The sequence below is a fragment of the Charadrius vociferus genome, unplaced genomic scaffold, assembly GCF_000708025.1.
Source record: "Charadrius vociferus isolate BGI_N301 unplaced genomic scaffold, ASM70802v2 scaffold1152, whole genome shotgun sequence".
NCBI lineage: Eukaryota > Metazoa > Chordata > Aves > Charadriiformes > Charadriidae > Charadrius > Charadrius vociferus.
This window is the reverse complement of record NW_009647122.1, coordinates 239,894-255,243: the sequence shown is the minus strand read 5'-3', so window position 1 is coordinate 255,243 and position 15,350 is coordinate 239,894. Positions and strand designations below refer to the sequence as shown.

Sequence of the window (15,350 nt, the reverse complement as noted above, 5' to 3'; positions counted from 1 at the left end):
GAGAAGCTGTGGCTGCCCCATCCCTGGAGGTGTTCAAGGCCAGGTTGGACGGGGCTTGGGGCAACCTGGGCTGGTGGGGGGTGGCCCTGCCCGAGGCACTGGGGGGGATTTAACGTCCCATCCAGCCAAAACCAGTCTATGATCTCACCCCTGCCGCCAGTCCCTCCCTCCTTGGTTAGCCAACTTGTTGGGTTTTTAAGCGAAGAAAACACTTTCAGCCCTTTGCTTTGTGCCTTTTGGGTAGCCCAAGGGGAAGTGGAGTGTGGGAAGGGGAGCGGGTGGCCGAGGCTGGAGCACAGCCCACGGGGTCACCCCCTGCAGCGGCCTTCGCCGAGGTGGGCGGCTTTTCTTTTTTCAGCGTTATTAGACACAACAAACCAGGAGTTTTGGCGCAGCGCCGTAAACAGCGAGAACCATTTGTAGGGGAGAAGTACAAACGTTCCGCTCCGAGAGCAAACCAGTAAAGCCTCGCTTCCTTTATAACCAGTACGCGCAGCAGGCTGGAAAGATCCCAACTCCTTTAAGTTTTTTATTTTATTTTAAACAGTGCTCTCTATAATTTAAAAAAAAAAAAAAAAAAAACCAACGGTAATTTACAACTGTTCACAAGCAGATATAAACTCTTTTACAGCGGGCAGCTCTCTAATAAAAGCCAGAGGGCTGCACACTGAAGAGCTGAACAGAAGAAAACCGCTTGAAATGAATTTCAGTCACTGGCAGAGTTTCTCCGCAGCTGCTTCTGGTTTCGTGCCACTCGGGTTTAAAGTTTGAGCTTTCCAGATGGCCAAGAAAAGCCGCGAGGCCGCCGGCAGCCCCGAGCACAGCTGTCTGCCGGGGGAGAGGCCAGAGGATGCGGAGAAACAAGGAAAACAACAGATTTAGCTGCATGAGAGCTCCGAAGCGCCAAGTCCGGGTGACGCCAGAAGTTTAGCTCCCAGCGTTATGCCAAAGGAAGTTTCCTACGCGTCTTTTGGTACAAGGACCCGCCTCGTGCGCGCACCTCATCCTCCTCCGTCACGCTCCGAGGCGCTGAGCCACGCTCTGCTCATACCTCAGCCATCCCCTGTTTGTTAACCATCGAAGCAGCACGGAATTACCTGCGAGCCCTCGGCACAGATCGCCGAGCGATTCGGCATATTCGCCCGGGGAAGACAGCAGCCGGTAGCCAGAGAGCACGGTGGAGCCTGTGGGCTCGCAGCCTTTCCTCAGGGCCTGGAGAAGAAACCAAAGAATGAGACTTCAGCGAGGGTTTGTGGACGGTAATTAATTGTTTAGAGCGATCGCAGAGCGGCTGGCGACAGCGAGCCGGTTCGTTTCTTGCGGCTTCGCTTACGCCGGCTGCGCAATTGGGTAATTCTTTCACGCAGCCGAGTAGCAACAATTAAAACAACAAAAGAAGCCAACGCGACGCAGTGAAGCAGGGCAGGTTTTAAGGAAACGGGATATATTTGTGGAAGGATTCTCCGTGCGAGGAGAATCGCTGCGCAGCCGCACGGGTGGGAAGCGGCAGGCTTATACACGAGCGTGCTAGGAGCGGTATCTGCACAGCCCCGTGCCCACCTTTGTCTCTCTGCCCGCATGGATTTGGTTTTCCTGAGGTCTGACCACAGAAAATCCTCGATTTTACGGCCTCTGGAGCAGGAAAACACATACCTCTTCGCTTTCAAATCACTGCAGGGTAAAATCCCCGAGCAGAAGGAAGGAATTCTCCTGCCAGCTGCAGGAATCGCCGTCGTACTGGGAGAGCGATCCCTCGTGCAGAGCGGCGTCGGGCAGCCCCCGGAGCTGCGGACACAGGAGAGAAGAGGTGGAAAACTTCAGCCAAGATGCAAAGCATCAGCGCCGCGGGGAGACAGACCCATCGCCCGGCCTGCGCCCGGCCGAGACCGTTCGCTATGAGCATTGTAGAAATAAGTTGGACACGGACATCTAGCGGTGACGAAAAGCAAAAAGGGAGCCTAAAAAAAAGCACGTCGTCGCTCTCCCTGCTAAACCGCGGTGACGCTGCAACGGCTTTGATGGTCTTCGGCATGGATTTGTGAGCTAGATCCTCAGCCGTCGATCCCACTTTCTCATCTCCTTTAAAACACGCTCTTAAATATTTACTTCTAAGCCACAGCAGGTACAGTTTTCCTTATTAACAGGTCACTGTTCCGCGTGATGTCCCGTTACACGGTGACGCCGCAGCGAGAGAGGGAAGAGCAGCCCCATCTCCCTGTTCACGGGAGGCAGGACGCCTCCGGGACAAGATCGACCTCAGCAGACGAGCGTTGCTCGGGGAGGTCACGCTGGGCTCTTACCTCACTCGGCAGGAGCTGCGGGGCCGCTTTCCCTCGGGGTCCAGCTCCCCCGAGACCCGTCTCAGCAGGGCAGTCGCCAGCTGCCTCCGGTAATGGGGCACGAAGTTCTTCACGGTGGCGTCCGCGCGACCTGCGGGCAGAGCAAGGACAGAGACAGGTTCGGTGGGTGCCCTCCTCCCAGTGGAGGCCGCTGGCTGGTTTTAATTAGCGTTTTTTCCTCTCCTCTAAGAACGGCAGCGGAAGCCGAGCGCCGAGGCATGAAGCAACCTCTCCGCACCTCCAGAAATGAAGAGCGACGGCTCTTTATTTCTTACGCTTGTCGCTGGACCCCGCTCCCGAACGGCGGGCGCTTTTATCACCCCGGGAACGTGGCCAGCCTAGCACGGGACGGCGCCCAGTCAAAAAGGATCTGAAATGTCAAGAGGGTCTGACGCTAATCAAAATTAAACGAGACTCATGCGCCAAATGCGTCTTCCGCCAGTTGAAAAGATGGAAACAAGGGAGTGAATTCATCGACAGTGGAGTTATTGAAATGTCACACCCCGTAAGCTCGAAGGAATCGGACAATAAAGCCACAGTGTGAAGCTCCAGAGGCGTCTTCCAGCACGGAGAAACGCGCTGCTCAAGGCAGAGGAGGTGGCAGGGAGGGCAGCGAGCTTACAGTCAAGGACGAGGCACTTCCCATCCCTCCTCCGAGAGCCATCCAAAGAGGAAGGTAGCAGAGAAGAGGGCTTGGAGACTCATTACGCACACTCCGCCTTTTTTATTTTGACCAATTAACGCCTTAAAACCAACCACTAAATTAGATTTCACGTCTCACAAAGCCCAAAAGCGAGCGCAGCCAGCAAGAAGCCAACGCCGGCAGCCTTGCGGTGCGGAAGGAGGGCTGCCCCAAACCACCAAGGGCCACCGCTCACCACGAACAGGATTTCTATTCTTCCCCCCCGTCTAAAAAACAAAAGCAAGAGAGACGGTAAAAGTCATTTCTCACCTCTCAGGCACCTGCGCTGCCTCCCGTTCAGAGGGCTCGAACACCCTCCTCCCATCTTCGGCCTCAGCGCGCTCGCTGCCGGCTGGGCTCTGAGGCGCAGAGGGGACGTGCCACATGCCGGCGGCTTCCAGCTTTGCCATCCGGCAGCGCTTCTCCGTCTCGCTGCCCCTCCAGATCATCGGCTCAGAAATATTCAAATAAAGTTTCATATCGAGCTCCCCCCTCCCCCCCAGCTCACAAAATACGCTTTAGAGGGGCAGCAGCACCTCTGCCGCTTCCCACCAGTTTCACCCAAAGTTTCACGTGCTAAACCGGCACCAATTTGGTTTCTGGTTTATTTTTGAGACTGGGCAAATTCGTGCTCAGCCGCATCCCAGCTCGGAGGGTCCTGCTTTTGCAGCGGGACAGCGCAAGCCGTCTCTTCACTCGCCCACACGTGCTATTTCCACCCTAGAAATAATCGCTGCTCACCATTAATTAACACAGAACTCTTCAAGACAAAAAACGCACGCGCTGGAATTTAAATTTAGGACGCTAAAGAGGTTCAGGGTGTAAATTTACACAATGTTAGGAAAGGCACAACCAGATTTATCCCAAATTTGCTCTCGGTACTCCACGCTCTGCCCTTCTCGACTCCCTCTCAGCTACCACCCGCAGAAGGTACCCCACGAGGGAACGCAGGGGGCGAGGAACCGGGCAACAACGCAGGAGCGACCCAGCAGGACACAGCAAGGGGATCTTTCTGAGTTATTTCCACATTTGCGAGCGCGTGGAGGAAACAACACCGCTCGCTGCTGTACGCCGCACCTGCTCCCGCTTCCCCGATCTGCCATTTTTACCATTACGCAACGGGCGGTTTTTGACACCCTTCAGAGCCCACGGGACATGTAGAAACAGGAAACTCTGAGCAGAAACACCCAGCACTTGCATCACTGCCCGGACTGGTCAAAAAGCCTAAATGCTTTTAATACAAGGAAATAAATGGGGGATGGTTTAGGAACAGCCCTAAAACCAGATGGAAAAAGGTTCTGGAATCCCTGAGAGGTAACACGGCGCCACTGCACAAGAGAAGCGGCTTTTGACAGACACGGCACCACGGATCGGACACGGGAAAATTTACCACCATACGTTTTTGGACTCACGTTTGCAAAACCATCTCATTAAAACCTGTGTTGTTTGTCGGGTCCAAGAACAGGAAATAGTGTTATTTAAATGTTATTTTAACTTGGTGTGAGTTTAGTTTCAAAGGCTTGTCCGCGTGCTTTGCTGGTTTGCTTCACGTTCCTGAGACGCGGAGCTCAGCTCTCTGGCAGATCCAAATGTGACTTTAGTCACCTTTGTATTTAACTCACAAATCCTGACGTTTTCTGTCTCCACCTCCTCAAAACCGATTTCAGAGATACCGAGAGCAGCCACTAACCAGCCCTGTTCGCAGCTGCCCCCAGGAAGGGACGCGGAGACGACTACGGACAAACCAGACCCCGGGGTACTTCGCTGACGACAACGGAATCGCTTGTACTCCAGTAGTCATCAGCTCTGAAAGACACCATCAAGAGGGACGGCTGCGCCCCGCGCTGCTCCACGTCCTGTCCAGATGCTTTCTAATGTATCTATAAATATCCGCATTCATCCCAAAAACCTGAATTCTTTTTTTTTTTTTTTTTCTTCCCAACCCCTGCACAGAAGCGCTGTGTTTCCTACAGGATCTGCCTTTTCTGACTCAGCTTCTTCATCCACCAGCACAGGAACACCGTTCCTTTCCTGCCGCGCCAACAAATGCCGTGCGATCTCAGAGAGTTCTCCGCTACCAAAAGCTCAAACCTCACCGCCAGGCACGCGGGCGCGTGAAAAAACAGGTAGGAAGGAGCCGACGAGACAGAGTTTTAGGCAAGAACTAGAGCAGAGTCAAAGCCAGGGTTAACACAGACAAATCCAACAAACCAGTGAGGGAAACCAAGTGTTACCCTACGGCCAGAGCTGCCCCAGAAAAGAGTCCGTCCATCCTCGCACCGCCGACAGCCCAGACCCCGCGCCTGCTCCTCGAGTCCCTCGTTTATGGAAGAGCGCAGCCCGGTGGAAAAAGAACCAGGAGCAGAAGAGCTGCAATGCATTTAATACCGCGTACCCGTTTCACGTCACAGCACCCGAAACGAACCGTGTGACGCCGTCGCCGTGCACGATTCCAGCCCGGCACCCGGTCCCCACCGAAGGAGAGGGATTATTATTACGTGGAAATTTGTGCTCAGCAAAGCACCGTTCATTCAAGGAAAAGGAATTTAAAAGTGCGTTTTGTGCTGCAACCGAGCGCCACGATCAAACGTGGCGTTCTTCACCTGGAATGTCACGCAGCCGGTGCCATGGCTGCCGTTGCCCGAGACTGGCACTACAAGACGGAATGTTTCTCCAGGGGGATGGTCAGGTCCTTGGCTGCCGACTCGTCCAGGAACCAGCGCAGCTGCCCGGAGCGAGGCCGGACACGGGCAGCGGGAAGGGGATTTTCCTCATCGCCTTCCAAAATGCGCTGTTAGGAGAGAGGGAGCGGTGCCTCAGCCAAGCGGTCGGTGAAAGGGAACTGCAAACCACACCTGAAACACTTCCGTGGTTGACTGAAGCCTCTCAATTACTCGTTCCCCCCAGAACGCCTTAGATTTTTCACTAAGAATATGAACAATTTGGGTCCAAACCTTTAAAACAGAAGCTTTGCCTTCCCCCGTAGCCACAAACACAACCATCCGTGCAGCATTCAGCACAGGCAGGGTTAACGTTATCCGCTCCGGCGGTGGCTTTGGAGAGTCAGTAATAGCAGCAACTATTTTCTCTTTCTCCTATTAGAGTGAAAAAAACCCCATGAAAACAGGAAAAAAAACCCCAAACCCCAAAGCAGGGACTCTGACCATAAACAGGGTGAGCAGCAGGTGCTGAGGGCAGCCGAGGGTCCTCAGCCCTTCCACATCCCCACCCAAGTCATGGTCGCCTTTTTTGCTTCCCTCCAAACTCCCCAAATTGGAAGAAATTTAAAAGAAACAAGCAGGGCGGATAAGCCAACTCCAACAGCTTTCTTTTCCCCCCTCCTCTTTATTTTTTAACCACCACCGCCCCCAGATTGGCAACTGCCACACGGACCCCGTTGGCGAGTCACTGATGACAACCTCGGGGTAACGACATCCCCGGGGACAGCAGCGGGAGCCGGACGCCGGCGGCTGAGCTCACCTGGAGCAGGGGGTGGTCGGGGAAGAGGGAGCAGGTATGTCCGTCCGGCCCAACCCCTAGCACCAGCAGGTCGAAGACGGGCACGTCCTCGCCCGGGAAAGCCTACGGGGGAGAGAGAGAAGGGGAGATAGAACCGGGGTGGGGGCCTTCCCCGCGGCCTAGGCCTTCCCCGCGGCCTAGGCCTTCCCCGCGGCCTAGGCCTTCCCCGCGGCCTAGGCCTTCCCCGCGGCCTAGGCCTTCCCCGCGGCCTAGGCCTTCCCCGCGGCCTAGGCCTTCCCCGCGGCCTAGGCCTTCCCCGCGGCCTAGGCCTTCCCCGCGGCCTAGGCCTTCCCCGCGGCCTAGGCCTTCCCCGCGGCCTAGGCCTTCCCCGCGGCCTAGGCCTTCCCCGCGGCCTAGGCCTTCCCCGCGGCCTAGGCCTTCCCCGCGGCCTAGGCCTTCCCCGCGGCCTAGGCCTTCCCCGCGGCCTAGGCCTTCCCCGCGGCCTAGGCCTTCCCCGCGGCCTAGGCCTTCCCCGCGGCCTAGGCCTTCCCCGCGGCCTAGGCCTTCCCCGCGGCCTAGGCCTTCCCCGCGGCCTAGGCCTTCCCCGCGGCCTAGGCCTTCCCCGCGGCCTAGGCCTTCCCCGCGGCCTAGGCCTTCCCCGCGGCCTAGGCCTTCCCCGCGGCCTAGGCCTTCCCCGCGGCCTAGGCCTTCCCCGCGGCCTAGGCCTTCCCCGCGGCCTAGGCCTTCCCCGCGGCCTAGGCCTTCCCCGCGGCCTAGGCCTTCCCCGCGGCCTAGGCCTTCCCCGCGGCCTAGGCCTTCCCCGCGGCCTAGGCCCCAGCAGAAGAAGGGAGGCAGAGGCGGGCTGAGACAATAAAAGTCATTTTACCCAGTTATTCGCATTTTCCACCATCCGAGCACAAACCTCCCCCTCAGCCGGGCTCTGTCACACCTCAGGCACCAGCCTGCAGGGAGGGTAAAGCCCAAAGGCTGCTCCCCTCCACCACAGCACCCATCAAAGCCTTTTGCTTGTTTGTTTGTTTTTAATATCCTCACAGCCCCAGGCCTAAGGGTAATTAAAATGTGACCTAACACCAAATGAGGTTAAAACCAGTCTAAATTGGTTAAGTGAAGTTGGGAGAGTGGAGCAGAGAGAAGCCCCCCCACAGGGCACAGGTATCTCTGTAAATAAATATGGCCGTGGCGGGTAGCGGTTACAAAAATACTCTCTATGGGCGTAGGGGCAGGTTAACGGGACGTCAGCAGGTTAATGAGCTTTAGGGGAGGGAGAGGCCGGCGCCAGGCGCTTCCCTGCGTAAGGAGGGTGCAGGGATCCGTGGCTTCCCCCCAGCAGCCCGGCCCTCCGATTAGTCATCGTTTTTTCCTCAGAAAAAAAAAAAAAAAAAAAAGGCCAAATCAGACCAGCTCATAAAGCGGCTTTTCCAGAACAAATCCTTTCGTAAAGGCATTCATCCAGAGGAACGTATTTTCCCAACTTTAGATCCAGAAAATACAAGCGATCCGAGGTTGTATCGAATCCTTCCCTCTGTAAGCGGGTTTTCTGAATCTTAAATGTACCTTCAAAAAAAGGAGAAAAAATAAAAATTAAAAATATTTGGCATCAGAAAGCCTGCTTAAGCATCAGAGCGAGGAGGAAATGTCACGGGCGGTGCTTCGTTTCTATTTTAGCAACTGGAAGCTCGTTAACATGCCTGATCATTACCAGATTTCTCTCATCAACCTTGCGCAATTCTTACTTCTCCTCACGCAGGGGCTGGTAAAAAGGACATGGTAAAATTCCCGGGAAATCAAAACCAGAAACCGCAGCAGCCAAACAGCAGCTGACTGAGCCATTAGTCGCACTGGAAGGAATAAAACCCCGGGAAAGGCAACGGAGAGTATACGAGTGATATATAGGAGGGTGAATCCTCCATCTTTTCTAGAAGGGCCTGGAACGAGACGATTTCTTAAGATCTAACAACAATCATCGTTTTGACTAGCGGTGCTTCCGCGCCCGCTGTGCTCAAAGCTGGGATGGTTTTTTTTCCCGCCCTGAAGCAGGGGGAGATGCTTCCGAGCTCCGGCGGCCGGGCGGGGGGGGGGGGGGGCCGCCCAGCCGGTACCTGTGGTGTCCACCTGGGGCAGGAGGCGGAGGAAAACAGGCCGGGCGTAGGGAGGCAACACCTTCTGCAGCTCCTGGTACAGGACGTTGGGGTTGACTTTAGCTTTGGGATCGGCGATGGCCGCCATCCCGGCTTTGCCTTCCACCCCTGGAAGAGAGGAGCACAGCTCAGGGTGGGGAGCGCCCAAGCGCAGGTGTTTCTTCAAGGTGAAGCGCAAACGTGATGAGGAAAACCCAGTTTCATACCAGAGGTCGGTTGCCACCACGTCCCCTCACCCACCTAGTGGAGGCCACCCCTGAAAGCTAACCCAGTTCTCTTTTTTTTTTTTTTTTTCTTCTTTTTCTTTCCCCCCCCCAGGTTTCTCTCACATTCGCTGTGGTAAAAACTCAGGGCAAAGTGCCACCACAGGCACCTTCCCAGCCAGCGCATCCCAGCACAGGCTCAGTTCCATCCCTGTGTCCTCCTCAACCCCCCTGTCCCTGCACAACTCGAAGATTTACGGGTCTGCACACCCATGGAACAGTCTTTTCACAAAGCTGACGTCATAAAACCCTTCCTTTTTAAGACAAAAATAAAGATCGCGCCACTGGACCTCCGATTACTTCTACTGCTCAGAATAAATGCGTCAAACTCCACTGTTTGACTCTATTATCTCTTTGCATTTTCGGGTGCCTGGTTACAATAGAGGCAGCCAATTTCTGCCTGTTCTGATACACATCTGGTACTTTTGCCTACTATTTTTTCCTTTCTCCCTAAGTCCCAAGAGCTCCAACTCAACCTTTTACCTGGTACTTCCACTCCGTACACTGCAACATCCGTCTGGTTGAGGATGTGACTCAATGCTCCTTCCACCTCCGTGGTCGAGACGTTCTCTCCTCGCCAGCGGAAGGTGTCGCCGCTGCGATCTTTGAAGTACATGTAACCGAGTTCGTCCATCACCAACACATCTCCTGGGAGGGGGAAAGACACCAAAAACCACCTCGGGACTCACGGTCGTTAGCGCAGGGATGCCTCGCCAACCTCTGCTCGGGGTTGTGCCGTTTTCTTCCCAGGAAAGCGCAGAAACACCTTGGTGAGTTCCCACCCCCGTGCAACCACTCCTCCTCGTTACAGGACAGGGGAAAAAAGCCTCTCTCTCTCTAAAATGCTATTTTTTTATTAAATCCAGAGCAGCTCAACGGCCGGCAACTTCAAAACGCTAACGCATCTGTTCATCACAGAATCATTTAGGTTGGAAAAGACCTTTGAGATCATCGATTCCTCTTAAAAATCCCAGATTTGGGTCTCTGGAGACCACCCTCTGCACGAGGAACGTACCTGAAAGGTAGGCCTGGTCCCCTTTCTGAAGCACGTTGTAAGCGATCTTCTTGTTGGTGGCGCTCTCGCTGACGTAGCCGTCGAACCGACGCAGGGGATCCTGCTGGTTTATCTGACCGACCAGCAACCCCGGCTCTCCTGCAGGGAACGGCATCGAGGCAAGATGACACCGACATTTCAAGACAAACTAAACTTTGCACAACACCAAAAGATGTTTGATTGCTGAACTGATCTGTTTTCGGAGGAAAGAACTGGAGGTGAAAACCCGTACGCAACACTAGAAACCCCTTAAACCAGCCAGAGCTTATAATATATATTTTTTTTTAAGAACAAAAAGCTGCGAGGGATTGGTTTCGGTTAATGCTCACCTGGGCGACAGGGGATACACAGCCCACGGGAATCCCGGATCAGCTCCATCGTGTCCTCGTTCACCTTCACCAAACGAATGGGATAAACATTGGGCAAAATCCGACTGTTGAAACCACAGGCGCCGACCTTCCGAAAGACAGGAAGAAAACAAACAAACAAACACCCAAATGTAAGATTTTCCCCAGGTTCCCGCGCATGCCACCCCTAATTACCAATTTAGCTCCCTGCAAGAGGACGAGGAGGAGCCAGGGAAGCCAGCAGAGGTTTGTCTCCCTTCTGTGCCCCGTCCCAGCCCTCGCGGTACCCTCTTCCTCCTCCTCCTCACCTTCCCATCCAGGTTGGCAATGCTGCAGTTGCACTCCGTGGCTCCGTAGAACTCTCCGATCTGCTTAATTCGGAAGCGCTTTGTGAAGTCCTCCCATATGGTGGGTCTCAAACCATTGCCCACCGCCAGCCGCACGCAGTGTTGGGTTTCTGACTCTCGGACCGGCTGATTCAGAAGATACCTGCAGATTTCCCCGATATACTGAATAATCTGAAGCAGTAAACACAAAAACATAGCGCTCAGGCTTCAGGCAACGCTTACAACGCCCCGGAAAAAGCTGACCACGAGGCCACTGGTATCAGCGTACCTCGTGGAACCAGACGCGTCAGGCATTTTAATAAACCGTGAGGTTTTGCAAGTTCAAGTTGGGATTTCTTGCCACAAAAAAAAAAAAAAAAATAGGCAAAGGGAAACCAGCGCCCCCTGGAACCCACCAGGAAAGAGCACAGGAGGGATATCTCAGTGTGAATAAAGATACAGCTGTAAAGAAAAATCCCTTGTGCTTTAATAGGTGACTAAAAGACCTCTGGGAAGATTTGGGGTCAATCATAAACTAACAACTTGACCAAACAAATCACAGTCAGAGTGGAGATCCAATTACCAGCTCTGAATACTGCCGGGGGGAGGAAGGGCAAGATAAACACCAGGGAGGAGAAAGCTGCTTAAATTAGAAGGTAATGATGACACAAACACAAATAGCTGCTTGTTGGCTATGAACTGCCAAAAGAATTCCTCTGCAGAGATTCCTAACGCAGATGAATTCTGGCAGAGCTTTCCCACAACAGCAAGGGACGCAAACTCGTGTTTTCAAGCTGGTCTTGACAACCGGACAAAAAGGAAACAGGAGAAAATGGATGAAAGACCTTTCCTGAAGTCCTGCACGCCTAACGTGGCACCGGCAATTTGAAGATGCCGTGGCGCAGGCACGTCGATATGCCACGAGGGATGGGGAATTATCTGGAGATCAATAATCAAACAGTGAAGCCGGCACGCTCGAGCGGAGCGGCAAAGAGCCCTCACCGTGCATCTGTATTTCACGCAGTCGTCCCAGAAGCGACTGGCGGAGAACTTCTTCCTGATCACCACGGTGAGGCCGTGGATTAGACATTGCCCAACTCCCATGATGTTACCTGGAAAATAAGGATCGTGGGAATAGTTCCGACCATCCTGGGGCTGCTCACTCACAAGGACGGACGAAGGAGCAGGCACGGGGGAGGCCAAGGCCTCACCTCTGCCTCCGAGGAGGAGGATGCTCACCTGCGGAATGGTAAAGGGGGAGGCAGTTGTAGAGGACGTCCTGCGGGTGCATTTTGTAGGCGTAGTAACCAAAGGCAGCGATACGGTAATACCTGTAAGAACGCAGCACAAGCTAAGCAAGTGAGGCGAGTAAAGCTCGGGGTTTTGTGAAGCGAAACGCGCCTCAAAAGGGAAGTACCTCCGCGGGTCCTCACCTGCTGTGCACCACGATGGCGGCTTTGGGCATTCCCGTTGTTCCTGAGGTGTAGATGTAGAAGAGCCGATCTAGAAGAATAGAAACGGGGGTGAGACAGACCGTTCCCAACTGCTTGAGAAAATCCCCACGGGGTTTGTTCTGCGTTTTAGGCTTTGTTTCCAGAGGAACGGCTTTGAAATGGTGACGGCACAGGGGACAGCCAGCTGCGAAGGCTGACACAAGCGTGGAGTTACAGCCTGACGGAGAACCCTCATGTCGTCCACAACAGCAGAGACAGGAGAGCGTAACGAAGAGCTCGCAGAGCTCTGAGAACACGACCCGTATCCCTTTATGCAAATTATGCTGGGACTAGATCAGCTCTCCAGGTCAGACAGTAAGTTCAACCAATCTAGAGGAAAGGTCTCGACCTGCTTCTGATGGTAGGGCAGGTATCTAAGACTACGATTACAAAAAATAATCTAAAGGAAAAGCTTCTTAGCGGCATCATTAAACAAAGTACCAAAACGAAGCCTCGTGCCTGAGCGATCTCAGATACTCTTGATTGTCTTAAAGTATGAAATACAGACTGGCGACCAGCTAGCACCTTCCTTTCCCTTCCTCAATCCCAAACCCACCAATACTCATCTTCCCCACAGCCATATTACACGGAAACGTTTTAATTACACAGGAGTCCGCTGTGGGGGAAGGTAACATGGGCTGTTACATGCTACAGACAAGTCGGATGGATTCACCCCACACACATTCCAGCGGCTGTTCTCTGCGGGAAGGGCTGTCTTGGGGAAGGCACCAATCTCCTCCTGCGGGTACTGAACACTTGAGGTGCCTAAAGCTTTGCAGTCTCAGACAATGAGTAAAACTTAACCCAGAGTACCCTGGAACCAGGACCTTGTTTTTTTCCCCTCCCTCTGTGGTTTTTTTTTTTTCTCCTCCTTTCTTCTATCTGCAAGCCCAAACCGGGTTGATTTAATCCCTCCACCTTGCTTCTTTTTCTTGTTTTGTTGTCACCTAGTTCAGTTCTCCACACGTCGCATTGAGAAACTAAAATCCTTGATAAAATTACCATCTAAACCTTTGAGTGGAATCTGAGTCGGGGGCGATTTCGAGGCGGTACTCAGAAGGGGATCAAGATGTTTGGTCTCCACAGGAACCACACCCGGGTTATAGTCACCAGAGCAGAATTTTGCCATGTTCTTCCCCAACATCCCATTCACTTCAGATATTGCTGCAAGACAAAGCAAGTCGCTTTTGCAACAAACATAACGCTCCAAGCAGTGGCAACAACTATCTGTATAATGTCCTGTTGTCCCCCAAAACCACAGAGGGACCTGAAGAACCTTTAAGATACTTACGTCGCACCCATCCAGATGACATCCACATCAGTGTGGTCAGACTGAGCCGGGCTCAGTAAAAACCCTAACAAAAAAACTACGTGAAATTGCCTCTCCCCACGACCACATTATGATCTTCAAACGATCTAGAATGGTTTGAAGGAGATGATTTACAATAATAAACCGCCGGATCTAACAATAACCATCGGAACAGGGTTCATCGGAAAAGCAGGGATGTATTTAAAACTAGCATCCACTGACAGACCTATCCTGCGGTAGAAAGAGCAGCATTAAGCAAAGAGTATTAACAGGGTAAAAGGGAAAAATACGCCTTGCGACATATATTGCCACTTCTCGATGAAGCACAAAGCTCCTGACACAGCTCTTCCAGATCCGATGAAAAAAAGAGCAAATCAGCGAGCTCAGTTTGGGCACCCCGAAACCAGGAAGACGCCAGCAGGTGAAACCAAGCTCCTGACTCAGAGCAGACTCAAAACACCACTTCTCTTTTAGCCTCAGGTACTAACCGAATGCTTCTGCCTTCTGTAATCAGGAGATTTACCATCTTCCCTAGCTTTTAATACATCCAGCTGCCTTTTTTGTTTTCAATTTTTTCAATCTCTGCCTCATTCAGGACCAAGCGAACTGTTCACGCGTCGCCCATAAGGCATACCAACACCCAAGCGACTCACCTGAAGACAGCTCCCCTCCGAAGATCACGGCTTTCGCACCCGAAGTCGTCACGCAGTAAACCAGAGAATCCAAGCGCAAATTGAAGTTGATTAGAGCCGCCTCGATGCCGATTTTTGCCATCCCTAGCCAGAGGCCAACGAACTCGGGGCGGCTCTCCATGAAGATGGCAATGACGTCCCCCAGGCGGAAGCCTTGCTGGTAGAAGTAGTTAGCCACGGCGTTGGAGTACTCATCCAGCTTCCTGAAGGTCCACTGCTCACCAGTGGCCTCGTAAATCAGGGCCACTTTGTCGGGATGCCTGCGGACAACATCCTGGAACATCTTGGGGATGGTGCTTTTGGCTTTTTGATGCTTTCGCAACTTGTACTTGACTCGTAACAGCACCGAGAGGCCACTGCAGCAAAGAAAAAGCAGAACCATTTAATTTTCAGCACAATTTGCGAATTAGAAGGGAAGTGGGCAGGATGCATGTGCTGCACATGGGCGTCTCACTGGTGTCCTCCCACTCTTGGGACAGCTGAAGCGTTACCCTGAAATCACTGCTGCTCTACGGCAAGTGACAGCTATTTTAACATTACAGTAAATAAACAGTATACAGCAACTGCTGCGGTACTCTCCACACTATAAAACACAGGGAATCCATCTTCACGTTGATACCGATTCAAACAAGCCCACAGAAAACATTAAAGAGAATAAATTACATCTTTTAACGATGTCTTCCTCCACCCTTAAAAAATAAAAAAAAAGGCTCGGCAACCATTGCTTTTAGCTGGAACGGGAGCAAACACACTTCACATGGGAAGAGTCTTTCTTGCCAGGAGATTTTGCAGCGTCTTTGCACCATTTGTTACCATTCAAGATCCAAAAGCACTTAAACAAAGACCACACAACCCTTTGATAACAACCCGTGGCCTCAACTCCAAGAAAACAAAGCCAGAGGCTTCCCCTTTCACCCACGAGAGGAGAGGGCTGCCGACTTGTTGCTCACAGGCACGTTTTCCTGTGAGTCAGTCTCTGCCACAGTCCTGAGACGATAGGAAGTGCGGCTATTTAAATACTACCAGGCAGAAATCATAGATTTTAATAAAAATTAATAAATGGCAGGCTCCTTTAAAGACTGTGGTGCCTTATCAAGGAAAGAATTACTAACTCTGTGGATATCTGATACCATAAAGAGCAACTGCTCAATAAAAGAACAAACCAGAGTGTTCTAACGAGACTTTTTTTTTTTTTTCCTCTTCAGTAATTTACATAATTATTTTAAG

At 52.7% G+C, this 15,350-nt stretch overlaps 2 protein-coding genes across 2 annotated transcripts; both read right to left on the bottom strand.

The window, feature by feature from the left end:
• Positions 1-5,674: 5,674 nt before the first annotated feature.
• PGLS (6-phosphogluconolactonase) lies at positions 5,675-7,390 on the bottom strand. The gene is made up of 4 exons (XM_009895843.1): positions 7,367-7,390; positions 6,502-6,603; positions 5,976-6,116; positions 5,675-5,812 (listed from the first exon to the last, which is right to left on the bottom strand). The coding sequence occupies exons 1-4, from the start codon at positions 7,388-7,390 to the stop codon at positions 5,675-5,677; spliced, it is 405 nt and encodes a 134-aa protein (XP_009894145.1).
• A 513-nt stretch (positions 7,391-7,903) lies between these two features.
• Positions 7,904-14,472, bottom strand: SLC27A1 (solute carrier family 27 (fatty acid transporter), member 1). The gene is made up of 11 exons (XM_009895833.1): positions 14,085-14,472; positions 13,125-13,286; positions 12,063-12,132; positions 11,869-11,960; positions 11,632-11,741; positions 10,612-10,821; positions 10,286-10,412; positions 9,918-10,055; positions 9,386-9,550; positions 8,601-8,747; positions 7,904-8,055 (listed from the first exon to the last, which is right to left on the bottom strand). The coding sequence occupies exons 1-11, from the start codon at positions 14,404-14,406 to the stop codon at positions 7,904-7,906; spliced, it is 1,695 nt and encodes a 564-aa protein (XP_009894135.1). The 5' UTR covers positions 14,407-14,472.
• Between the last annotated feature and the right edge of the window lie 878 nt (positions 14,473-15,350).